General features: G+C 36.9%; 1 protein-coding gene across 3 annotated transcripts; it reads right to left on the bottom strand.

The window, feature by feature from the left end:
• Window positions 1–4: 4 nt before the first annotated feature.
• Window positions 5–24,724, bottom strand: LOC107794641 (transportin-1-like). 3 transcript variants are annotated; one of them, XM_016617153.2, is made up of 29 exons: window positions 24,358–24,724; window positions 23,181–23,468; window positions 22,753–22,842; window positions 22,531–22,608; window positions 22,352–22,432; window positions 20,916–20,966; window positions 20,193–20,278; window positions 18,193–18,259; window positions 18,036–18,092; window positions 17,912–17,941; window positions 17,758–17,820; window positions 17,555–17,668; window positions 15,719–15,832; window positions 15,426–15,524; window positions 14,557–14,682; window positions 14,410–14,484; window positions 14,256–14,327; window positions 13,992–14,102; window positions 12,925–13,008; window positions 7,921–8,028; window positions 7,623–7,724; window positions 7,384–7,446; window positions 7,228–7,302; window positions 3,730–3,801; window positions 3,288–3,412; window positions 2,420–2,471; window positions 1,715–1,783; window positions 1,571–1,630; window positions 5–854 (listed from the first exon to the last, which is right to left on the bottom strand). In XM_016617153.2, the coding sequence occupies exons 1-29, from the start codon at window positions 24,538–24,540 to the stop codon at window positions 771–773; spliced, it is 2,679 nt and encodes an 892-aa protein (XP_016472639.1). In that variant the 5' UTR covers window positions 24,541–24,724; the 3' UTR covers window positions 5–770. The 3 variants fall into 3 exon arrangements, with proteins under 3 accessions (XP_016472639.1, XP_075074320.1, XP_075074321.1); XM_075218219.1 differs by lacking the exon at window positions 17,912–17,941 and having other exon boundaries at window positions 17,758–17,833; window positions 18,010–18,092; XM_075218220.1 differs by lacking the exon at window positions 17,912–17,941 and having other exon boundaries at window positions 17,758–17,833; window positions 18,031–18,092; window positions 24,358–24,715.
• Window positions 24,725–27,245: the final 2,521 nt, after the last annotated feature.

Here is a 27,245-nt window from a genome sequence, read left to right as displayed (position 1 = left end):
GCAGTTCTTATCAAAATCCAATTGCACATTTACACTCAGAATCTTCAATAAAGCATCTTCGAATACAATGTCACTTTGGCATTTTCGTTCGAATCATAACTATCAAATACTTTTCATATTTTCTATAGACGGGGAATTGGAGATACTATCGCGGGATAAAAAAATGTTACAATAATTCCTTTCAAAGGTACGTATATGTAAACCCCCACCAATAAACTGTAATTATTATTGCTTACCTCATTCGACCTCCCAACAGACCATCTAGTCCTATCCTCCAGAAGAAAAGGTGAACAAACAAATTCTCAGACATGCTATGTGGACTTAAACCAACAAATGGAACCTTATGTAAAGTTAAAAATAAGAAAAATTGCTCCTTAACCCGAGAAGAAATTATCAAACCCAATTACCCAAGAACTTAGGATCACCTCCTTCAATAGATTCAGGACAGGCACAAAATAAAATACAATTGTAACAAAGCACACCTGTACACTTAATATGTTGAACCTCAGCTTCCGAGATAACTGCTGTGTCCAAAACCAGAGCAACTGAAGCTTCGAAAGAATATGAATAGCTTCAATCTTCAATGAGAATGTTCCATGGAGGAAATTGAACCCAAAACTTTGTGCTTGCCCAACATGCACGGCTCAACAACAATCAGATAATGCTAAGACTCAAACGAACACGAAGCCAATAGATCCAGAGATCTGAAGTATAAAATAGCCATGACAACAAGCATTGGAACTTGGAAGACATTCTCTGTCAATAAGAAATTAAACTTGATACTTTAACAACTTGTCCTTCACTGAGGGCTCCAAAGCTGACATAAACTGTTCCCAAGCACCATCCTTGAGCATCTGGCAAAATATTTCCAACCTCAGAATAATGCACTAGACATCTTATACCTCCAGATAATATACCAGTGAGAGCTCATGAGAAAAATGAAATACTTTTCTTCTTTTTCCCTATTTATTCACCAGGTTCATCTCCAGATGAAACAACAAAAGAATTCATTAAGGAAACAGAAAGATAATTTCATCAGAGCCGATGTTAAACTAGTGGTATCCCAGAAGCAAATTGGTCAGGAAAACCCTCAAAGATCTACTCACAAATTAGCGAGTAAACGATAAAGACATCATGAAAAGACACCCTTCTGGCAGATAAAAAAAGAAAAGAGCTTAATGCATCAATATAACCCGAACTTGGCACCGTTTATTGGGTGCACACCTGAACTATTTTTGTCCTATGCACTGCGCACCAATAAATAATTTCAAGCTCAGGAGGGTAGTTAGGTATTATGCCTCAAAAAAATACTCCCTCTGTCCCAATTTATGTGACTTCTTTCATTTTTAGTCAGTTCCAAAAAGAATGACAGCTTCCTATATTTAGTAACAATTCAACTTTAAATTTTCCTTTTTACCCTTAATGAGATGATTTCTAGCCACACAAATATCTACGATTTGTTTTAGAACATAAGTTTCAAAAGTCTTCCTTTATTTCTTAAACTTCATGCCTAGTCAAACACCTTCACATAAATTGGGATGGAGGGAGTATTATATCAAGCAGTGCTTACTTGCTTATATCCTTGCAGAACCAGACAGATTTCTTTGTGTAAATCTTCGCTTCTTATCTCCTGAAAAGGATCACAACCATAAAGGTTCTCCGAATTTCTTATTTCCCTCCACTATTGAAATACAGCAGAAAATAGAAAGCTTACATGCCAACTTGCAATGGCTTTACACATAAAGAGAAGTGAATTCATTGCACCTGATGGATTTGCCTTAACCTGGAAAAAATGAAACCAAGTAAAGACACTCCTCCATTCAGATAATAAATTTAACAGGTTCTAAAGAATAATTCTTCACTGGTTTTGACTTTATGAGAACGTCTTGCATTTCTATAGTATTTGTATCCATCATGGATGAATAATTTTCCACGATACATTGATATTCTGCCATAATTTTTTTGATAAATCTGTATCTGTCATAATCTGAAGTCTTTCATTAAATTTTTCCTTCTCTTTAATAAAGTAATAGTTGATTATACTGAATGATATTGCACCTATAGTACCAAATCTCTAGTTTGATATAAAATCATGACTACCTGGGTCAATTGGGCATTTTCTTCATCGCATTCACAAAGAGATAGTGTCCCAATTTACAAAGTGATGTAAGTGGTAAAGAGAAAGGACAAAGTAAAGTTAAATTTTTTTTTTTTTTACAAAGAGGTACTTTCCCAATTTTATGGCATTCAGAATTTAGTCTTGTCAAACCAGTTCAGTGCTTGAGGTTGGGCTATAAAGATTTTCAGGCTTAAAAAGGAAGAAATCAAAAGCTGTCAATAATAGGATATTCATAAGAATTTAGCAGTATTCAGTCATTGTGATCTGAACTAAAGAGGCAATATTAAAAGACAAAACTACCATTGCACATAAACCACGAAAGGCATCCTCCTTCTCAATATCATCACGTATCCTGCCAGAAAAAAAAAGAGCGCAAGTTGTCGGTCATCAACAAGGCATTTTGTGCACTATAATAGTGCTGAACACAGCTCAAACACCAATACTTGACGTGAACACCCCAGAACTAACACAACAACAATGATAGGTGCGGAGGAGATCAGGAATGTGCGGGTTACCAATCAGAGATCTTCATCACATTCATTTCCATGAATTGGAAAAGGAAAAGACAAGTTCGCTAGCTTCACATTGTGAAATGGGGGTTTTCTTCTCAGGCAAGCTTGACTAACTAGTGCTGTACTGCGGCAAAGGAAAAATGGGTAGCCAAAGTTTTTATCACCTTTTTCGTTTTTTCCACCTCCCAAAACATGATGAACTTAAAGAAAAACAACACTACAGAAACTACTTACATTCAACCATCTGCTCTACGACCTCACGCATATGCATCCACTCCCATTACGTAAGAACAAAAAACACAAACACATACCATGGCTTCAAACAAAACGTTCTTACATTTTACCATGCACTATCAGTCAATAAAATAATTTCACTTTGGTGTTCAGCAAGTTAAAGCAAAAAAATTCTAAAGCAGGTCTTTTAGGATTTAGCTACCCAACTTCAGTTAAACAGTATTACCATGCTCGGATGGAGGTATGTTAAGTGACATTTGTTTAAGTAAATGGAGTAAGCCAGTCTAACATTCGTTAAGACATATTTGGCCAGCTTGACTGCAATTCTCTATGTTTAATGCAAAAAACTAACAGTTCATTCTTGTACGATGCAAACCGCCAGTCACAAACGAATGGAACAATTGCAATTGGAGTAAACTTACATAGACAGGGCAAAGCACCATGCTTGCATAAAATGCTCCATATGCGGTGACACAAGCTCCGGACAAACCCATGCAAGTCTTCCAAGGGTGATTGCACTGTTTTCTATCAGTGACTTGTTGAGACCCTTTTCAGAATCAAATATAAAATGAGCAAGACAAAACAAAACACAAACTTGGCCACAACATACATGCAGGTATGCATATACAAACAACAGAATTAACCAAACAAACAACAACAATATCTACACCTCAACCCCAAACAAGCTGGGACTGGCCATATGAATACTCACAAACCATGCTCCACATTTAAATTCATCCCAGGCCAAAATCATACAAAACAAACATGAAAAATAAAAACGAAAAATACTAGAAGTTCTCTATATGTCCTACTGGCATAACAATCATAAAATATTTCAATCTTAGATATAAAACAGATAATTACCTCAGCATGTTGAAGGATTGGTACTAAGCACGAGACGACAGACAGGACTACTGGAGATATCTCTTTCTGAACCTGAAATTATGACGTCGCACATCAAACTTGTGGTCCATAAAACAAGATCAAAGAAAATGCATGGTATCTATTGGAAATTTAAGTCCAGACGCAAAAGACGGAGCACAAAAGCAGTCAAAGAAGAACTGCACACATGAAAGGTATATATATTTGTCTTGAGAAAAATGTAAGTGCACCTCTGTATGTTTTGTCCTCTCATGAAAAACTGAGTTTGAGGCTATGTGACAGACAACTTGAGCGTCGCATATTAGCTTCATCAGTTTGTCAGCTAGGCAGTCCCTTGGAGAAGTTTCAACCAAAGAAGCTCACTACTTCCAAGAGTCATAGCTCGGGATGATGCTTCTACACTACATCTAGGGATATCTTGCTTTTACTTTGGCAGAAAACCTAAACTGCACTGGATTCAAAGCCAGCCCACAACTCTCCTATTTCCCATTTTAACACTCCACTTGATGGAATGAGTATTAATAAAGGCCCCAATAGGGGTGTCAATGGTTCGGTTCAGCCGGTTATTTTATAGAATTTTTACCATGCCAATTTTTCGGTTATTCTATTATGTATAACCAAAATTAGACTTTTCGAAACCGTCCCAATCATGTCGGTTTCTCTTCGGTATCGGTACGATTCGGTTAATTTTCGGTATTTTTTTAATATCATGTAAAATTCACCAGTAGAAGTAGAATGCAATAACATACGTTCTTTTAGAGGACTTAGCAAAACTCTCTAAATATTTTTACTGTTTAAAGGGTGATGAATTAAAAAAAAAAAGATGGCTAGAATATAGATCCATCAACTATTCTACAACAATGTAAAAGAAATCAAACAAAGCAAAGGAAATATAAATCACACGGGTTGAAAGATATACCAAGTTGGGACTCAAGAATAAAGTCTATAGAAGATTAAATATTCAAAAAGATAAATCTAAATTATATGAAAGAAAACATATTCAATACATTGTAGTTTGCTACTCATAATCGCTAGAATACTTTGTGTCTTGCTAATAGAGATACTTGAAATAACTTAGTTTAAGTAGAAGTAGCATAATAGGTTTTAGGAATTAGTATTTTGAGTTTAATTACTTGTTGGCTTGTAATAGTTTTTATAATTCCAAGGCCCAAAGAAAATTTAATGCATTATTATTTTTAAACTTACTAAATAAATATATTTTCCACATGTAAAATTTATTCGGTACGGTTCGGTATTTTTTCGATTTATATTTATAAAATAAAAAACCTACCCTAATTATCGGTGCGGTTATAAATCTATATAAAAACCTACGGTTTCTTAAAAAGAAACCTAAAAATCGGTTCGGTGCGGTACGGTTCGGTCGGTTTAGTCGGTTTTCGAATATCCATTGACACCACTATGTGGAGACATGCCAATCTGAGTAGGAGAGACTCTAATATCATGTTAAGAAAATGGACCTTAGACCCAACTCAACCACAAACGCTAGCTCATGAGGTAAAGATTGTCCATAATCATGTAAGGGGACAGCGACTCATTCCCTCAACCAACGTGGAATAATTTAACAACATTGACGGAGAGGAATGATATATTGACGGTGTAGAGTCGGATTCTGTACATATCAGAAATTACCTCTTCTAATTTCCTTTTGGTGCACCTGAGGTTGCCAGTCTATATGAAAAATTAGGTGCACTTTGAACCATACTTTCATATACTGTCTACTTTTTGGCATATCCATACAGGTTTATTCCCTTCTTCAATAAGATTCTTGTTACCTGATAAGGTGATGGACCTCATTTTACAAATTCTTACTCCAGGAGGCCAACAACAACAACAACAACGACCCAGTATAATCCCACAAGTGGGGTCTGGGGAGGGTAATATGTACGCAGACCTTACCAGGAGGCCAAAAATAACAAATTGAAAAGTTAGTAACTGATTCTGTACATATCAGAAATTACCTCTTCTAATTTCCTTTTGGTGCACCTGAGGTTGCCAGTCTATATGAAAAATTAGGTGCATTTTGAACCATACTTTCATATACTGTCTACTTTTTGGCATATCCATACAGGTTTATTCCCTTCTTCAATAAGATTCTTGTTACCTGATAAGGTGATGGACCTCATTTTATAAATTCTTACTCCAGGAGGCCAAAAATAACAAATTGAAAAGTTAGTAACTGCCATGAGACAGTTACTCATGTATTGGGTAGTTTTTTTCCTGGAGAAAGGTGGCAGGGAGTTTTTGCAGATAAGTATTCAAACAAAAAACGAATCCTTGGGAGAGTTCTAGCCTCTCAAATGTCTAGAAGTGTCATGTCTGTATAATTTCAATGTTATGTACTGTGTCTCTGTCACTTGTATCCATTTCAGTAATTATTCTATTCTGTCTGAATGTCATTTCGTGTTTTATGCTGTAATTACGGAGTTCTCAGTGTTGGCGTGGTTATTTCAGACTTGCTGAAGTAAATTCTGTATTTTCAGTGTTAACAGTTTTTGTTCCTGTTATATCCTATTTTCAGAAAAGTCTATCATAAGGAAAAACTATCTTATTGATTGATTGTCTATACACATGATTTAAGTCACAAGAGCATAAAAGAACAAGTGCTCTCACAAACAACGAACTTGCAGAAGATGAAGGTAGCAGAGATGAGAATGTTGAGATGGATGTGTGGGCACACCAGGTCAGATAGGATTAGAAATGAGGTTATTCGCGATAAGGTGGGTGTCGACCCTTATTGAGGACAAGATGCGGGAAGCTCGGCTTAGGTGGTTTAGTCATGTGAGGAGGAGGAACACAGACGCCCCGGTGAGGTGTGAGAGGTTGACAGTGGAGGGCCTACAAAAAGGTAATGGTAGGCCAAAGAAGAGGTGGGGAAAGGTAATTAGGCAAGACATGACGCAACTTCAGCTGACCGAGGATATGACCCTTGATAGGAAGGTATGGAGGTTGAGGATTAGGGTAATAGAGTAGGTAGTCTAGAGTATTCATAACAGTAGTATTGGCACGCAGTCTCTGTTGGTAGTAGGTTTTTATGACTAACCGTTGTTTTCTTTCATTGTTTATCACCTTACTGTCTTGTTGTTTTTATTCTGCTTTTATATGGCTTTTTGGTACTGTCCCTTTTTGTCTATATTTTCATTAATGTGGTGCTTATGCTTTCCTGAGCCGAAGGTCTATTGGAAACAACCTTTCTATGCTCACAAGGTAGGGGTAAGGTCTGCGAACACACTACCCTCCCCAGATCTCACTGTGTGGGATAATACTAGGTATTTTGTTGTATTAGGTGACATAAAAGGGGTTCTTTGTGTTTTTCTTAACTTTTTCTTTCTTCCTCCCTTTTTCTTTTTAGATAAACATAGTGGGGAGTTTTCGAGTAATACCACATTCTACTAACATTACATCACTTCTTCATCTAAGCCAGATCTAATGATCTTGGGAGCCACAATTTGTCAAAATTACCTTGATTGCTAATTCACCAATTGCCCAACATGCGTTGTTGGCCACAGAAATGGTTTCCTTCAGCTTGGAAGTGTCCTGTAAAAGCATCTATAGAGTAAACATGACAAGGAATCAAACAGCTGGAAACACATTAAGAAAGAGAAGAGTAATTCAAACCAGTTGCTTAGTGGCAGCATCAAGAAATTCCGCCAACCGAGGCCGCAAATGAATGGAACAAACCTAGTAGCAACAAGCAAAAGAACTTTAGCTGCGAAAAGAAAGGCTGCCTTTTCAAGGCATTTGGATTTCCAAACAGAAATCGCAATGCTAACTACATTAAGACCGTACTAAAGAAATTCAGATACAAGCTGAAGCCTATGAAGTGGCTCAAGCTCAAAGGTTAGGTATCAACTTACCCTTGCAAGGTCACCAAGCAAAGCAAAGGCACTCTGCCGAACATCAGGTGCATCATCCAAGCAACATTGCAGCAGCAAATCCCTTAAATTACCTTGTGAAACCTAGAGAAATTGCAATACCATATTGAAACATAAAATAAGATTGTCCATGCAGCTTGGTATCAGAATACTGAAAGTACTATTTCAAGCACAGAAACCAAAATGTGAAACAAGTGACATATAATGGTCGGAAAGAACAATCAGAGAAAACCAACTTGAAATTCTATGCATGCATCAGTTTTGGAGGAAAAAGAATTACCAAACTCTCAATACTAGTGCCAAGACCTTCAGCAAGTCCAGACAGCAGGTCCAAAGAACAAACAATAAATTCTCGGTCATATTGTAATCCAGCTGAAGCAGGATCAACCTGCAATCAAAACTCAGTAATAGTGAGCAGAGAAGAGAGTATCTTAGAAGTCGGGGCTCAGGGGGGTAAATGAATAAGTTGCTTATCAAGAACAAAAAGCATGCAACTGAAAGAAGCATAACCCTCTGACCTTGCATTGAAAAGGGTTCAACCTTCTCATTATAGCAACCGTAAAATAAAAATATAAACTATGCGACAAGCTAAAAGAGGACACCCCAAATTCAGAAAATTGCCGCAATATACTATAAAGTAAATAGTAAGACTTAATAAGAGAATTCCCCAAATTCAAATATACAAACAAAATAGAAATAATATAATATATATGTGAGGCTGTGATTAGACGAAGATGGCAGACATACTTTTATAAACTCTTGAAAGAGGAGGGGGGACAGGAACATCGTAACGGGTGAGCTGGAGCACTCCGAGAGTCGTCGTGATTTTGGGTACTGTAGGCGTACAAAAGTTGAGGAGGTCGAGGGGCTATGCGTAAGATGAGCAGGGGTAGAGCGACAAGGCCAGACGAAATCGCGGTAGAATTTTGGAAGAACACTGGCAAGCAATCTTGGAGTAGCTTATTGGTTGTCTAATGTCATTCTTAGGATGAAAAAGATCCCCGAAGAATGGAGGTGGAGTACGATGGTTCCGTTGTACAAGAACAAAGGTGATATCTAGAATTGCAACAATTCCAGGGATATCAAGTTGTTAAGCCACACTATGAAAGTTCGGGAAAGGGTGGTTGAAGCGGGGGTGGGGAGGAGTGTATTTTCGGGAACCAGTTCGGTTCAAGTCGGACCGATCGACTACGGAAGCTATTCACCTGGTAAGGAGATCGGTGGAACAGTAAAAGGAGAGGAAGAGGGACTTGCATATGGTGTTTATTGACATAAAGAAACATACAACAAAGACCGAGAGAGGTTCTATGGAGGTGTTTGGAGGTTAGAGGTGTCCTTGTAGCTTACACTAGGCTGATTAAGGACATGTACGATGGTGCTAAAACCCAGGTTAGGATTGTGGGAGGAGACTCAAAACACTTCCCAGTTGTGATGGTGTTGCACCAAGGCTCAACCCTTAGTCCGTTTTCATTTGCCTTGGCGATGGACGTTCTGACCCGGGACATCCAAAAGGAGGTTCCATGGTGCATGTTATTTGCAGACGACATAGTACTGATTGACGAGACGCGAGGCGGCATTAATGCGAGGCTGAAGGTTTGGAGACAACCTTGGAGTCAAAAGGTTTCAAGTTGAGCAGAGCCGAAATGGAATACTTGGAGTGCAAGTTCAATAATGTGACTAAAAGCGGACGTGGACATTATGCTGGACTCATAAGCTAAGTTGCTCGGACTCGGGTGCGAGTATCCAATACGGGGACGGTTCCGAGTATCGGATTCGGCAAAATCTAAATTTTAAGATTCGGGGGTGCGAATCCGGATATGGATACGGGTACGGGGATACGGCTAAGAAAATTCAAAATAATAAAAAATAGAGCTATAAAAATATTGATTGTACATTTGGACATAGGGTCTTTTAGTTTTTCGAAATAAAAGTTACATATTTGAAAATTATACAATACTACTAAGTTACGATAAATTTGTACAACTAGTAAATAATTTCGTATAAATTAATTTTACACGATTAAAATATATAAATTATTTAGCAAAAAATCAATATGCTAATAATTAATTTAGAATTATTCCTATACATTGTATGAGAAAGAAATATTTGGAAATAGCAATCAAAAATCTGTCAATAACGTGTCACAACTCACAAGTGTGGAGAATAAAGGGGACAAGTGGCATATAATGGAGAATAAAGGGGTTACTTTATATTATTACAATTAAGAGTCTTCCTACTCTAAGTTGCACGAACTCTTCAATTTTGGTGTCGTCCCCGTCCCGATGCGAGACTTGGACGGGTGCTGGAACGGGAAACGTCCCGGATACGGTCAACCGACTTCGGACACTTTGACCGGAGTCCATCAACAAATTTGAGATTTTGATTTCTCAAAATCAAAAATTAAATAGATTTAAGTTATGGAAAATGGCATACCATCAATGTTGTAGTATTTTTGTCTTATATTTGTTGCTTTGTGCGTCGGAGAAACCAAAAATTCAAAGTGTCATGTTCTGATTTTGTACTTCATGTAGACCTAGCAGATGTAGATGGAACTTTGCCTTGAATTGCTTTCTTTTATTATACCCAATAAATAGTAGAAAAATGAATTCAGATGTTCTGATTTTGACTTGGATGGTGAACTATCCAAGTCATGTTCTGATTTTGTACTTCATGTAGACCTAGCAGATGTAGATGGAACAGAACTTTGCCTTGAATTGCTTTCTTTTTCTCTTATGAGGTAAGAACGAAGGGACGTGAACAAGCGTGAATGGCGATCTGTACGAGCTTGAAAGAAGTTGGGGAATTTTGAGCATCAGTAAGAGGAAGATGAGAAGTTGGGGAAGATGAGGATTTGGGGAATTTTGGGGAAGATGACCTAGAAGATCTGCAGTAGGAAGACTCTTAATTGTAATAATATAAAGTAACCCCTTTATTCTCCATTATATGCCACTTGTCCCCTTTATTCTCCACACTTGTGAGTTGTGACACGTTATTGACAGATTTTTGATTGCTATTTCCAAATATTTCTTTCTCATACAATGTATAGGAATAATTCTAAATTAATTATTAGCATATTGATTTTTTGCTAAATAATTTATATATTTTAATTGTGTAAAATTAATTTATACGAAATTATTTACTAGTTGTACAAATTTATCGTAACTTAGTAGTATTATATAATTTTCAAATATGTAACTTTTATTTCGAAAAACTAAAAGAACTTATGTCCAAATGTACAATCAATATTTTTATAGCTCTATTTTTTATTATTTTGAATTTTCTTAGTTGTATCCTATCCACATCCGGATTCGCACCCCCGAATCTTAAAATTTAGATTTTGTCGAATCCGATAATCGGAACCATCCCCGTATCGGATACCCGCACCCGAGTCCGAGCAACTTAGTTCCTACTGCAGATCTTCTAGGTCATCTTCCTCAACTTCCCCAACTTCTCATCTTCCTCTTACTAATGCTCAAAATTCCAACTTCTTTCAAGCTCGTACAGATCGCCATTCACGCTTGTTCACGTTCCTTCATTCTTACCTCATAAGAGAAAAAGAAAGCAATTCAAGGCAAAGTTCCGTTCCATCTACATCTGCTAGGTCTACATGAAGTACAAAATCAGAACATAACTTGGATCGTTCACCATCCAAGTCAAAATCAGAAGTACAAAATTCATTTTTCTACTATTTATTGGGTATAATAAAAGAAAGCAATTCAAGGTAAAGTTCCATCTACAGCTGCTAGGTCTACATGAAGTACAAAATCAGAACATGACACTTTGAATTTTTGATTTCTCCGACACACAAAGCAGCAAATATGAGACAAAAATACTACAACATTGAAGGTATGCCATTTTCCATAACTTAAATCTGTTTAATTTTTGATTTTGAGAAATCAAAATCTCAAATTTGTTGATGGACTCCGGTCAAAGTGTCCGAAGTCGGTTGACCGTATCCGGGACGTTTCCCGCTCTAGCACCCGTCCAAGTCTCGTATCGGGACGGGGACGACACCAAAATTGAAGAGTCCGTGCAACTTAGCTCATAAGTCATTCCTAAGAAAGAGAGTTTCAAGTATCTTAGATCAGTAATCCAAGGTGATGGGGAGATTGACGATGATGTCACACATCGTATCGGAGCAGGGTGGATGAAATGGAGGCTCGTATCCGGTGTTTTGTGTGATAAAAATGTGCCACTAACGAGTATGTTAGTTCTACAAAGTGGTGGTTGGACTGAATTTGTTGTATGGGGCAGAGTGTTGGCCAGTCAAGAAATCACATATCCAAAAAAATGAAAGCAACAAAAATGAGGATGTTGAGATGGATGTGTTGACATACCAAGAGGGATAACATTAGGGAATGAAGATATTTGGTACAAGGTGGGAGTGGCCCCCATGGAGAAAAAGATGCGTAAATGAGGATAAGATGGGTTGGGCATGTGAAGAGGAGAGGCAAAGATGCCGAAGTGAGGAGGTGTGAGAGGTTGGCCTAGGTGAGTTAAGGAGAGGTAGAGATAGGCCAAAGAAGTATTGGGGAGAGGTGATTAGGCAGGAGATGGCACAGCTTCATCTTACCGAGGACATAATCCTTGATAGGAGGGTGTGGGATCGAGAATTGGCGTAGATGGTTAGTAGGGACGTATTTCTTTTCCATACCAGTAGTATTAGTATTATTCTTGTATTCTCTAATTTCGCTCTGGCTATCCTATACTCTCATATTTTCTGATTCATAGATTTCTACTACTCCATGTTGTCTCTTTCGCTCCGGTGTCTTAGTATCTTCTTGTTACTGTTTATTGCTACTGCTTCTTTTTCGTCTTTCTTTGAACCGAGGATCTATTAGAAACAGCCTTTCTACCTTCACAAGGTAAGAGTAAGGTCTGTACACACTATCCTCCCCCGACCCCACCTATGAAATTACACACTGGGTTTGTTGTTGTTATATGTATGATTGTGAATGTAGAGAGAGTGCAACACACTCAAAAAGATTGCAGACATCACTATAGACTTCCAAGGCCAACATGTGCTGCTCTGTGTCTCTTTCTCTCTGCTTTTTCCTTGGTTTTTTTTCTTCTTTTTTTTTTTTTTTTGGGGGGGGGGGGGTTCAAAATGTGCGTGTAGGTGACTAGAAGGATTACTTGGACCATCTAATATAAACAGTGAAAAACTTGTCTTAAATAGAAAGTATTAGCCAATTTATATCTACCAACAAATATAAAAGAAAGAAAAGAAACGAAGCACTCAAATCAGAGATAGAAAACAACAGGATATAGTATCGTATAAAACCTTCGCCAATTGTTGCGACTGGATGATGGTAATGCACCTCTGAAATACAGGCTGAGCAAACGGTGCAAATCCAGTACCCAATGCCTGAAAGAAAGGAATGGATATCTATAATATGTGGTTCTACGCTGTTTCACATCTGAGAGTACTTGCATATGTAGTTTTCTACAACAATAAACATCTAGACAGCACAAACAAAGTCTAGCATGGTCACAGAATGTGCTAGCAATATAAAATAATGAAACAGAAGTTATTCTCTGAAACTTTGAAGGTATGCGCCAGATTCAGGACTAAACAGGGAAGTTCCCTGCTGTATAATGAAAAGCCATAATGTACAAGCGTGATTGGAGAGAAAGCAACCATAATTTGGAGAGAAAGTAACCAAGATTGACAAAGATCCTACCACCTAGACATATAAATAATAAGTAAGCCTCCACAATTTGTCAACCAGACTCTTTTTATATCCCTGCACTTTACGATAGTCAAACAGCATCATTTACCAAACTATTGCAGACACTTTGAAGCATGCAAAATTAAACAATAAAAGAAAGCTCCTGCTAAAAATTTAAGCTAGAATGTCCAATGTAACTTAGAGACACAAGAGATACCCTACTCAATTAGTTTTTAGTTCCTCAACATAGGATGATGCAAAAGAGTCTTGTAAATGACCATTATGCTTAAAATTGAAAACTCAACCTCCCCACTCCCCACTCCCCCCCCCAAAAAAAAAAACCAACAAGTATAATAAAGACAAATAACAAAGTAATGCACCTATAATTTCAGTCACTATAAGATGCAAGAATATCAGATCAAAGGCTTACGAATAACAATAAGTCAATATGTTCATCCAAATATTTTACAAAACCACACCAAAAAGAAAAAGTAATTTAACCAATCACTGCTAAGAACCTGCAGCAACACTAAATGACAATGATATATCAGCTCACAAAGAGAAGGGAACCATAAAAACATGCAAAACATTTACTTGAAAATGTTGACGCATTTAAGGCAGTACTAACAGCAATAAATGCCATGTGTACCACTTTTTTTCATCAAAAAAAAAAATCAACCTGAGCTATTGACGTAAAGCACTCCAGCAGCGGGAAAAGATCCTTGTCTGAATTTGGTAGTTGCTGCCACTTTCCAATTAAAGGGGGCATCAAAATCTCGAGATACCTTGGCTTTGTTAACCAACAAAAGAATTAAAAAAGCAAAAATCAGATATCACAAGCCGACTAAATTTCTTTAAACATAACCAAAAATCATAAAACAAAAAGGAGCACTAACGAGTTAACATGTTAGCTAACGCAAAAAGAGTGAGGCACATAATCTACCTGATTAAGTTCCCCTCCAACTGCATCTGCCAATGTTCCAATGGCATCATACACGATTCTAAGGTTCCGTCTCTATGGACAAATAATAGGTCAGACGCTTTTAACAAACAGAAACACAGCAAGGTGTCAGCCAATGTAGGGAAGACAAAAAGACCTGGTATTTTCCGAAGGCACACATCAAATGTTGCAGAATGATTTCCAAGCATGGTGCTAACTCTTCTGCAGCCTCCTGCAAAAAGTAAACCATCAGTTAGGTATACATATAGCAGAACCTGAATATTACAACCGCTTAGCACAAGACCTCTTCAAGAGTAGCAAAAGCTGAACAAGCAGCTTCTTGCACTCGTTTATTATCATCCAATACTCTCCGCAGAAGACCCATCAAAATTTTGTTGAATTGTTCACGGCCTTCTGGATGATCAGTGCCCTAAAAGAAAGTCAAACAAACAGCACGAAAACATAGAAATTATCCAGTGATGCCAACATATTGCAAAAGGAGACTTAATTTCAGTCAAACGGAGAACTGAAATTAACAAAAAGGAAAAAGGGTCTCAAGCAGCAAATAAAAACTTCAACAGTCGGAAACAAGTAGTGCATGATAACTTTTTCTGAATAGGAATTGGTGCAGGATAACCTCAACAAGCTAACATATATAAGTGATATAACATTAAGTATATATAATAATTACGTACTTGATAATTAGTAAAAGCACCAAAACTTAATTTTAACAGTCGACATTGGGGCGTTCTGATTAGTCAGGTACGCGATGACCACATTGGACCAGTTCATCTAAATCTCACAATATTTCTTAACCCTAAGATCAATAAATGTAGATATATCAGCAACTCAAAAAACACCTCATACCCCCACGTCAGGCAAGGCTTGGGGCTGAAAACTATTTTCCAGTTTGTAACCACTGCTTTACCCATTCCCTATTACAAATTTACAACTAAAAGTATAAACAACATTCCTACAAATATATCTATTTGAGGGCGACAACTATGAAACACTAAACCCTGAAACGAGAAAATACCACATCATTGTAATGAATTTGACTCAAGAAGGGTCGGTGGTTTAGGATCGCACAAACTCTATGTAAATATGGTGGCCATTTAAGTCACATGTATGATAATGTAGCTTAGAACTAGAAAAGGAGCATTTATTACCAACCTGAACGATATATTTGCTGAAGCGGGACAGTGTCCAACAAGAGATGCTTCGTATTAGAGGATACTTGTCATCTAAAAGTGGGATGAGAAAGGTAATGATCTGAATGGGGAAAAAAAGAAATGAAAAGAAAGAACTTTTAAAAGACAAGTTTCTTCAATATGTGCATATCTCAGAACATATATACCACTCACTTCCCGAAAAAAAAACCAGCAATAAATTGCAAAGAAAGACATGACGTGGTCCTTCATCAACACAAATTCTTTTTCTAGGAAGCTTGTCAATGATAGGATTACCTCCGATAAATGAGGGAAAAGCCCATTTAGGCAGCCTTCAGCTATAGCACCCAGAGCTAGTACAGCTGCTTCCCTTTCCTTCCAGGCTTCATCACTCGTATTTGACAATTTAGTCTGTCCAGATACAAGAAAGCTGCAATGTATCAGATCCATTTATCGCGAACTACTAACCAAAAGGTAAAAGGACAAAATTAACTTCAGTTCTAGTTTCTCTCGTTTCCTTCTTTCATTAGTATGATCAGTGTTTCAACACACGACGATAAAACTTTAATTCTTCAAATTGATGTTATATTGATCCTCTAAGGGAGTTGCTGCCTAGAGGGAAGAGTTCTGCCATTGTTATGGGCAACAACCACTTATTTGATGAGAACAGGCCCGTCAAAATATAGACCATTAATGATAATTTATTTGTTCCCCTTTATTTTAAATTGCACAAGACTATTTTCACAATCATTTATCTATAGCATCTTAACATATAATTTAACCTAGCATATTTTATAAGGTTAAAGTTTTATTAATAAAGGTACCAAGAAGGTACACAACAGAAACAAACAACCCCTACAATAATTTCAAGTTACATAATCCCAAGTGATTCTAAGAAATCCATATACTGATCTTCCACTCACGCCAAAAGAAAACAGATTTTGTAGACAAAGGTCATTAACTCTAGAAATATGATTCTTTTTGTTCTCAAAGCAAGCACTATTTCTCTCAGTCCAAATTGTCCTGAAAATACACCAAGGTATAGTCCTCCAAACTTCTTCTGGTTGTTTGCTATCTTCTGCCTATTCCAGCTTTCCAGTAGACTTCTAACATCTGAAGGCATTACCCAAACTACACACAAATTTAGGAAGAGCTCCCAACACTGCTTGACCACTTTGCAATGGATAAAAAGGTGATTGACTGATTCCAGATCCTCTTCACAAAGATAACATCTACTCCCTCCGTTCCAGTTTATGTGAACCTATTTCCTTTTTGGTCCATTCCAAAAAGAATGAACGCTTTCTAAATTTGGAAACAATTTAACTTAAACTTCCAATTCTACTTCCAATTCTACCCTTAATGAGAAGCTTTTATAACCACACAAATACTCTGGACCCCTTTCTAACTTGTTTAGGACCACAAGTTCCAAAAGTCTTCATATTTTCTTAAACTCCGTGCCTAGTCAAACAGGTTCACATAAATTTGAACGGAGGGAGTATTACTTAACATGAAACCTACAACAACAACGACCCAGTAAAATCCCACAAAGTGGGTCTGAGAGGGTAGTGTGTACACAGACCTTACCCCTATCCCGGTAGGACAGAGAGGCTATTTCTGATAGACCCTTGGCTCAGGAAGATGGACTTAACATGAAACCTCTCCTCTGCAAATTGTCTTGGGTTACACATGCTTCTCTGATCGCAACCCACCCAAAACAAGCTACCTTGATAGGTGCTTTGGACTTCCATATCATTTTCCATGGCCAATTTGGCTCAAAGTACTCTGACTGCTTTTGCAAAATGCTACAACTGCTTTAACAGAGTATTTCATATCACTGTCTGCTGCCCATAGCATAACACCCTCCTTATCTCCTTCTACCACTGCTGTAGTCAATAATTTATTAATTGTCCAACTCCCTCCATCTCCTAATCATTAAAATCTTTTTTCAAATTCAGTTGCCATCCACCAGAAGCATAAAATTCTGAGACACAACCTTCTGGGGAATCAATACCAATCTACGTCAGTATGCAAACATCTGAGTAAAGAATTTCCTTTCTTTACCTCTTTGAGAGAGAGAGAGATATGAAAGCTAGGAATGAATAGATGGATTTAATTTCACAAATAATCAATCACCTGAACAACAGGCATCAACATTGGTAGAATATCATCACCGAACACATTTGAGAGAATGTCCAAAGCAGCTGCACTGCACTTGCGTAAGTTCCACATATTTACTATGTCTTCATCCTATAATTAGGAAGCATAATGCTGATATCAAAGGCCATAGAAAAAGTGAGCACTAATTAAGAAAATGATTGGTCAATTAAACCACATACATCATCATCTTCACCATCCTCTGAACCATGAAAACGTGAAGAATGAAATCTAGGTTTGATATCCTGTCCATAATGACTTCCAATGTAATTAATGCCAAGTTGCCAAATGGAAAGGATTAGTTTTTTAGCTAAAAAGGAGAAATGACAACCAAACCTGATCACGATCTGGCAGAGAGCCATCCTCCTGTAATAAAACATTAATGTTTGGTTAAGCAAAACAGAACATAACAAATCATTTCAGACTTATTTGACATCTGAAGATGAACTAAACACCAAACCTCAGCCTCCAGAAGTGACTCGTCATCATCAGCATAAACCATGTTAGACAGCAAAACCTAAAAGTGGTGCAGGAAGCATTATGCATAAGAATATGCTAAGACAAAAGACACATAATACCAATATGAAAAAGATAAATAGTTTGTGGATAAAGCATACCGGAATCAACCGTGGCAAGAATTCTCTCAAGTTTTCGGGGGGCAACTGAGCATCAAAGTATGCGGACCTGTCAATGACACCCACATCCAATCAAATTTGACAAGAGACATCAATTCGACGCTTTCCCCACAGTGTGGGACAATACTGGGCATGTTGTTGTTGTACATCAATTCGCAATAGAAGATTCCCAATTATCCAAAACAAAGCAACAATTCTCAATCATAACGTGAGATTTTTGAGAGCAGACAAAACAGGTAAAAGCAAAAACTTCGAGCACACAAGAGCATAATTTATTTATGAAACATAATGCAGCCCTGACCACAAAAAAGAGGAAGATATCCAGCAAGTAGAACTCTAGAAGAACTTAAGCAAATCCATCCTTCTGGATTAATAATAGGTGCAATTCTTGGGTGCCATAACATTTTCTACATAGTTCACATAAAGAAGATTCCCAATTTTCTACATAAAGAAGAACATAGTTCACATAAATAACATTTTCTACATAGTTCACATAAAGAAGATTCCCAATACTGGGCATGTTGTTGTTGTACATCAATTCGCAATAGAAGATTCCCAATTATCCAAAACAAAGCAACAATTCTCAATCATAACGTGAGATTTTTGAGAGCAGACAAAACAGGTAAAAGCAAAAACTTCGAGCACAAGAGCATAATTTATTTATGAAACATAATGCAGCCCTGACCACAAAAAAGAGGAAGATATCCAGCAAGTAGAACTCTAGAAGAACTTAAGCAAATCCATCCTTCTGTATTAATAATAGGTGCAATTCTTGGGTGCCATAACATTTTCTACATAGTTCACATAAAGAAAAAGAAAATACTCAGAGGGGGCTCTATTTGAGGTTCACCACATATCATTACTCACATTATTTCTATGGTACACTTCCATGACTAGCAAGGTAACTGGAAAGGTTTACAGTGTCATTACACCAAATTTCAAGCAGTCAGTATCTATTTAACTCATTCTCTCTCACACAGTATCTAAAACAATTCTCACATTGCTCTGGCTCTTCCTCCCAATTAAGTATAATCTTAATATTTAAAAAATTAAGTATAATCTTAATGATCTCCTTATTCCTTAACCCCCTCTTCATTATTGTAGAGACTCTTTTCCTAATCTATGTTCTACATCCATCGATGCAAAGCATCTGTATAAACGATACCAACTGATCAGGATTAAGGTTAGTCGTTATTGACACACTTACACTAAGTGTAGTGCTTCACAAAGATCTACTAATGTTGCATAGAGATTGAGAGCAGAATAGGTATGAAATTTAGAGAATCTCCTATTTCTCCAAAAAGACAAAGTGTTGATAGGTAAGGATTAACCGGCCCAACTAGATTGAGATTGAAGTGCAGTTGTTGTATGTTCTCCCTCCATCCGTCCCAATTTATTTGGCATCTAGTCCTTTCATCCTAAAATGATTTAACTATCATTTACAAACATCTCTTACTAACTCTCTAATACAATAATCTCGCCTAACTTCTTTGAGTCCTCACCATGCTAGCTAAAATTCTTCTAACAATGCACGCGTATCCAAAATATATTAAGTGGAAGGTGCATGGAGCTCATGTGATCTCTAATATCAAGTATAGCTCTAAAATGAATGATAAATGTATATTTTTGCCAACCAGCTTATTGAAATTTGAATTCAGTCCATTCAGGCAAAGGAAACCTAGACACACTTAACAATAGAGACAAACATCCAATTACACCTAAAGGCAACAAAAGCTTAGCACCAACGTAACATGTCACTAAAGGTTCCCAAACCATGTTAAATAGTATATCATCTTTACAATTCCATCAACCATTTTATCAAAAACAGAATAAATCTATAGCATAATAATGAAGAATATTGTGCTCTCAATGCAAAGATTAGTAAAGAATTTCCAGCAAAATGGTGTATGCTTCCTCCACCGTTGACACAATTATCATGCCAGTGATATCTACAATTGAAGCACTGAAAAGGGGAAGGTTACCAAAATTCACAAGCTTCAAGTGCCACTTCTTCATCTGGATCCTTGTTGACTTGCAATATATATTCTATAACATTCCTTACGTGCGGCTGTGTCAAAGGACCAGAAGTTGATTAAGAACATGTTAAAAGAATAGGAGTATGCTGTTCCATGTTCCGCTCACTCTCTCAGGCAAGACCATTAATTAAAGTGTACAGACTGTTCAGTTTTTCTTTTTCCTAAAACTCCTTGCATATAACATATATGTAATACCTAAAAGGGAAATCAGGAAGTGGAACCAGTAGTTTAAACCTTCTATAATGAATTCAACTTCCAAACAGTATCCTAATATAGAGGATTCATATTGCTAAGCCTAAATAGTTTGGGATTAAGGTGTAGTTGATTGCTTAATTGATTCATTGACAGTGCACAAGTGATGCGGCATTTTGCCCCCATTCCCCCTAATCCTAATAAGACAATAATAAGACTTGCTTGGTGCAGTTCAACGATATCTTCACTTATAAAAAAAAGGCAATAATAAACCTCAAACAATCAAAAAGTACGAATCAAAATAAACTTACAGTTAAAAATATTGTTCCTTCAAAATGTTGATACTTCATTGTACTTAAAATTTTAAAACGTTTAGAAACCTGGAACTCTTTCCGCACATAAAAGCAAGTGCAAGCGGAAAGGAGATGTGACAAATAAGAGAATAGGCAATTAATTTAGAGTGGAAATAGATGTCACCTCCAAAAAGGCAGGACGAACTTCAATTAGTTGAACAAATGCTGCACAAACCTGTTGAGAAAAAGGCAAACTGAGTAATTGGTGCCAGAACTTTCTTTTTTTTTAAAATAAGGTAGCAAAAGAAAACTCTCTACAACAGTCAAAAGCATAATTGATATCACAGGAACAGACTTCAAAACCTCTTTTGTAGGTGGGCATGCTAAAATAAAAATTAAAAAAAAAAAATAGATTTTGTAGAGAAGAGTGATATAAGAAAGAACCAGTGACAAATAAGTAGAACAATCATGTCAGCTAGAAAAACATCTTCCGTGTCATTTAACACTACAATATTGTGAAAGGTTCATTTAAGGTGCGCTTAAGCCCTGAAGCTCAGAAATGCTCAGGGAGGGAGCTTCGCCTCACTTAAGTTGCACCTCAGCCTAAGGCAAGGCACTAAGACACGCACCTCATTGTCCATGAGTTTTGTCGTAAATTAAAGTGGTTCTAAACATCAAACATAATCGGAAAATAAGTGTATATATATGTATATATGTATATATATACATATATATATGTATATATGTATATTTCTCCTTCATTACGCTTTTTTTACTTAAGCTCACACGTTAAGTGCGCTTAAAGCCCCAGCAGACCTAGAGGGCTTTTTGCCTTTGACAACCCTGGCAGTGTCATCAAACGCGAAAAGCGCAAAAAACTCTAAGGATTGTTGGGGCTAAAAGCGCAAATAAAGCGCGGACTTTAATGAAGAAAGGCGCAAATGGAGAAAAGGTACAAATATGTATGTGTAATCCAGGACTAATATCTATAAACATGAATACCAAATATATAGACCAAGAAATTGAAGAAAATTTTACGATAAAGTAAAATATCAATTGTTTAGTGTCGCCTCTTCAACATTACACTCATTGGCAAGGAAAAGTATGCCTTATAGCCTTGATAATGACACTAAAGCGCCCGCTACGCGAGGCGAAGCGCTCATCATGCTTTGAGCCTTGCTTCAGGGCTCAAGCGCGCTTTAAGTGCGCCTTCAATAACACTATTTAACAGAAAACTGAACATCCGACTCCCATCATTCTTGACATAGAAAAATCATAGCCCTAACACAAAAGACAGCTAACTTCTAATAGACATACAAATTTACCATTACCTCTTATGACCAAGCTAAACAACTAGTAAAAAAAACACTCAGAAAGAAACATCCCATCTACCAGGTGCCTACTACAAAGACCATTTTAACCTATTAATACACCAGATGTGTGATCTGTGAACTAAAGTCATAAATCTCTTAACAGATTTAATTCAGTCTTACGAGCTCAATTTATCCGGCTAAAGCTATCACAAATAGGCGTACATCAAATGATACTGATAGCAATTTTGATGATGTGCACCACAGAAGAGAGAGAATGTATATGAAAGATATCACGGCAGTTACTTACCAACTTCCGCACCTCTGGAGCAGGGTCATTGGCAAGAAGAAACAAACCTTGAAGATATTTATCCATGGATAGATACAAAACCTATAACAGTAGCACTGACCAGATGAGCAATGGAGTCAAAATGGCACAAAGGCAGCAGAAAGGGTAATAACTAGATAGCCCACAGAAGAGGTACTCACTTTAGGCATCAGCATTATAAATTGATTCACAGAACTCAGTGAAAGCTTTCTGAGAGAAGCATGAGGTGACTGGAAAAGCTGTTCGTTTAAAGGTCAAGTTAGAATGATACTATGAATTTAGCATTGAATATCAAATATACAGCAAACTATATGATAAATGAAGCAACATCAGATAAAATTGGGCAAAGAAGTGAATATAAAGAAAGGGAAGAGTTAGCTTACCAGGAGAAACCTTGGAAGGAAAACAGTAATGGGTCGTTCAGATAATCCAGAAATATCAGAATCAAGAAGTTGAGGAACGTCCTCACAGATCTGCATTACAGAAAATGTTCAGCAGGCCAGTTATGTGTTAGTTTAACAAAGATCTGACACATGTCCCACTGTGGCTATTTTTACCACTGTTGTCACTTTACACTCACGTTCACTAACAATGTAACACGAGGCTAAGTTCATCGCCCTTACAACATATGTTGCAAAGAGAATTTAGCAATCTTTGAGGATCTCACATAATGAGCACACTACAGAAGAAAAAGTTCTTGTTTATTATAGTTATGCAACACTTTCAAATCAGATATTGACACCGAGTTTCACACTGTATCCCGTGAAATATTATCGAGTGAAATGTTAGTTAAATAACAGTAAAATGATACCTTTGATAAGGCATCCATTGCTCCTTCCATGTGATTTATGTCATTACTATCCAAGCTATTGACAAGTGCCTGTAGCAACTCTGGCCATCCAGCAACTCCGTCAATCTGTACAAGAACACTAATGATGGTCCCAGCTGTAGACCTGATGTGTCTATCTGCCGCCCCAAGAGAAGGTAGCAACTCAGATTTTATGTACTGCTGATTAGCAGGAGGCATGTTTTTGAAGGCAGTTCTCAGGTTATTTTTCAGTAGCAACCCAGCTGCTTGCCGAACGTCCACTGACTTCCCCTGTTATAAGGACCAACCAGATTGTTGAGTGGAAAATATAGTAGTTTTCCAAAATATCACCATTTTTAGACCAAACCCGTTCCAATTGCAATATGAACAAGATGATCTACCATGCATCAAAAAATAGATGTCAATACAAGCCATCTTTTCACTGTTGTGAAATCTACTACATGCTAGCAACATAAGAAAGTTATAATCCTATAGAATATCAGGGAATGAAAAAGAGAGAGAGAGATCACAATGCCGCCAATAAAGAAGACCTAGGACTCAATGCAATATTTAAATCAGAGAATGAAAGAAATGGAGAGAGAACTCATTGTCAGTGACGCTGCCACTGCCAAGGAAGGAGATTCAACTGAACCCCCTTCGTTGGAAAATCGTACTATGCAAACAGGACAAAAACAACCTTTTCGTAAATATATTAACTTTTGAATCCCCTAGTAGTGGCAAAGGCAGTTCAAAAATTGCTTGAAGTCACGAGTTCAATTTTTTTTAAATCTCCTTGTTACAATCCTGGCTCCGCCACTCCTCATAGTATCACCATAAAGAAAACTTAAGACTAAATGCAACAGTTAAGTTTCATTGGCATGGTCCAAAGAGCAATTCAACTATCAAGGAAGCATATAGGTATGACTTTGCTAACTCCATAAAGAAGACGAATAACTTATGCAACAACTAAGTTTAAAACGCATTTTCCAAAAGTCAATTTAACTTTCAACTAAACACTTAGGGATAACTATGCTAAAAGAATCCACACCAGAACCTTTTTCAACAAGGAAGATTTTCGAACTAAGTACAAAAAAAAATCAATCCGTTAAATAATTGAATTATTAGCTAAGAGTCAAAGAGTTTTATCACGAAAGAAAAGTCTAGGATAAAGGAGTGATACCTCAGCACGAGCGAAGATAAAAGCGAGGTAGTTATTGAAATCAGGGAAGTGAGAGTAGTGTTGAAGTTGTTGCCAAATCTGAGACTTATCTGAAGTCGGAGACATCTGTTGCTCCAATAATCCACAGATCTCTTTGAACCCTTCCACTTGTGGCTGCCATGTTGTTCCACTCGCCGCCGCCATCTCCAATAACGATAATGATCGGAGCAAGTGATTAATCAGCGAAAAGGATTTTTATATTTTTTATTTTTTACAGAGAGAAAGGAGAGTCGACGACGAGGCTTTTGTGTTTTTCAAAAGAAGAGAGGGGTTTCGGACTTTCAGGCATTTGTGGAAAGCCAGGATCGTCTGTGTGAGGGTTTACGGTGTGGGATTGTGTCGCTCCCAACCCAAATTAAAGGAACCGTGTGGGTCAATCATTAGCCACTCGGAGACGTGCGGAGGTGTGTCCTGGAGACTGGAGGCGCCAGTTTAGCTTTGTCCGCAGTTGTCTTGTAGCTTGGTTTGGTCAGCTTTTAAAATCAGTTTATTTTTAAAAGTTTTCACAAATTTTAAGAAAAATAATTTGATAAGAAGTAGTTTGTGTTTGATTAATTAATTTGAAAAGTATATTTGTACAATAATTATAGCATATTTGGTCAAATTAAAAAAATCAGTTTATTTCGAAAAGTATTTTTTGAATGAAAAGCAATTTATATTGGGAAATTTTCGTATATATACCATATATGAAACTATATTACCAAATATGTTCATAGTTTGCATATTACCCTTCATACTAATAGTATTTCTACAAAATATAGACCATACATTAAATAAGGAATCATTGTAGTTGTAGGCTTCCTTATTTAGGTGTATGGTTGTCCAACGGGACGGGACGGGACAAAATTAACGGGACTGGACGAGACGATGGCGGGACGGGACGAAATGGGACGGGACAAACGGGATGAAACGGTCGTCCCATCCCGTCCCGCTAACAAACGGGATGGGACGAGGTGGGACGGGACGAAACAGGACGGGTTCGTGGGCCTTAAGTGTAGTTTTTTTTTAAATGTCTAGTCTTTTGAAAATGACTAAGTTTTTAAAGTTTGCAATTGCTAGTTTCTAGTTTTTTGATTTATTTAACAAACTTAAATGTCAAAACGAATATTAGAAAATTAAGTAAAGAATTATAAAATATTAAAATAAAAGACTTGTAATGAATTATTCTAGTAATTATAAATTTATAATAGAGTTAAAATTTATTTAATATAATTTCAAAGTATTAAGTAACTATGAATTCATAAAAAAAAAAATCAATTCTTAGAGCCTTTTATTTTATTAATAGAACTTTCAAATCTCAAATACAAATATAATTCTTTTGAAGAGCGTCTAATCTACGCAACCACCTTCTAGGAAAGGTTCTGTTTGAACTAGGCCTCTTAATAGCCAATTACAAATTATCATATTAATATTTGTAAGCTCCTATATAGCTTCTTTGTAACTTATCAATAATATCTCTCGGACATTCTCCTATAATTGGCAATATTGATTGATGTTCCATGAACTCCATGCCGTCATCGCTCCCAGTGATAAGTATCTCATTGTATTCTTCTTCTTCCCTAGTGGTTAATTTTTAAAAATCAAGATTTCCTCTTTCTAAATTAATCCAATCTCTAAATAATACGGAAATCTCTAGAGTGTCCTCCGCTAATGCATGTTTATGATCTCCAATTTGAAATCTTGTCGCGCTAAAAGCACTCTCCGATGCTAATGATGATGCTTGAATAGCCAGGATAACTGGGGCCATTATTGAAAGTTTTGGAAAAGTCTTGTCACGCTCCCTCTACCATGACAAAATGGTCGGTGCATAAGTTGGATTCGTTTTATACTTACCAAATACAACAAAAATTCCACAAATATACCATAAAAACTCGTGGGACAGGCGAGACGGGATGGGATGGGACGGGATAGGACGGGACGGAACGAAACGGGACGAAATGGGACGGGACAAACGGGACGAAATGGTCGTCTCGACCCATCCTGTGTCCCGTTTAACATTGGCCCATCCCGTTTAAAATGAAGCGGGACGGGACGGGATGCGGGACGGGACCGGGATGGGACAGGACGGCCCGTCCCGTTGGACAACCATATTTAGGTGTTAAAATTGGGGGATTAAATATTCTTCTAGATCTTCCAAACGAAAACCACGCTCATTAATCTTCTCATCAGTTTCGTTTCAAATTTAGCGTCTCTACATCAAACACAATTATTCTTCTACAATTCAAAAACGAATTGATTATTCTTCTACATTCAAAAACAAATTGATTATTCTGCTACAATTCACAAATGAAAAACGACTAAATCTTCTACAGTTTTTCTACATCAAATGCAATTATGCCAAATTTCAATAATATAAAGCAAAGGAAAATAGAGAAGCAATTCCACCATTGACAGTCATTAAAAAGCTTGAAAGCTTTGAATTCAAATTTGGGTTTTCAAAAATCATTATTCGTTTGGATTGGGTATTGTTGAAAATAATTGAAAATATGGTTTGGATTTTATATCTCAACTTTGAGGGATTTTGGTGAAGATTAGACTTGGGTTTGACTGAATTTCAGATTGAAACTCGAAGAAGAAGAAGAAGAAGAAGAAGAAGAAGAAGAAGAAGAAGAAGAAGAAGAAGAAGAAGAAGAAGAAGAAGAAGAAGAAGACGTATATTGCAGAAATTGTAGAAAAATTGTAGATAAATTAAATAAAAATTATAAACTGTTATTTATTTATTTTTCTTTAATCCATTTACTTATTGTATAAAATTTGAACAACATTGTATAAAAATTGTATTTAATTGGATGATTTAGTACTTTTTTGGATTAAAATATGTATAAAAAATGTGAAACATACATTTCAGG

The sequence above is a fragment of the Nicotiana tabacum genome, chromosome 7 (assembly GCF_000715075.1).
Source record: "Nicotiana tabacum cultivar K326 chromosome 7, ASM71507v2, whole genome shotgun sequence".
NCBI classification, from domain to species: Eukaryota; Viridiplantae; Streptophyta; class Magnoliopsida; order Solanales; family Solanaceae; genus Nicotiana; species Nicotiana tabacum.
The sequence above is the reverse complement of the archived record's forward strand: the minus strand, read 5'-3'. Positions and strand labels throughout refer to the sequence as shown.

What these genes read in the sequence shown, in the direction of transcription:
- LOC107794641 (XM_075218219.1), bottom strand. Translation starts at nt 24,540, where the DNA reads ATGGCGGCGGCGAGTGGAACAACATGGCAGCCACAAGTGGAAGGGTTC. An exon ending in CAATGGATGCCTTATCAAAG is followed by an intron (nt 22,843 to 23,180) that starts GTATCATTTTAC and finishes TCTGTAATGCAG; the next exon opens with ATCTGTGAGGACGTTCCTCA. An exon ending in TCAGCAAATATATCGTTCAG is followed by an intron (nt 14,683 to 15,425) that starts GTTGGTAATAAA and finishes ACTTTCTTTTAG; the next exon opens with GGCACTGATCATCCAGAAGG.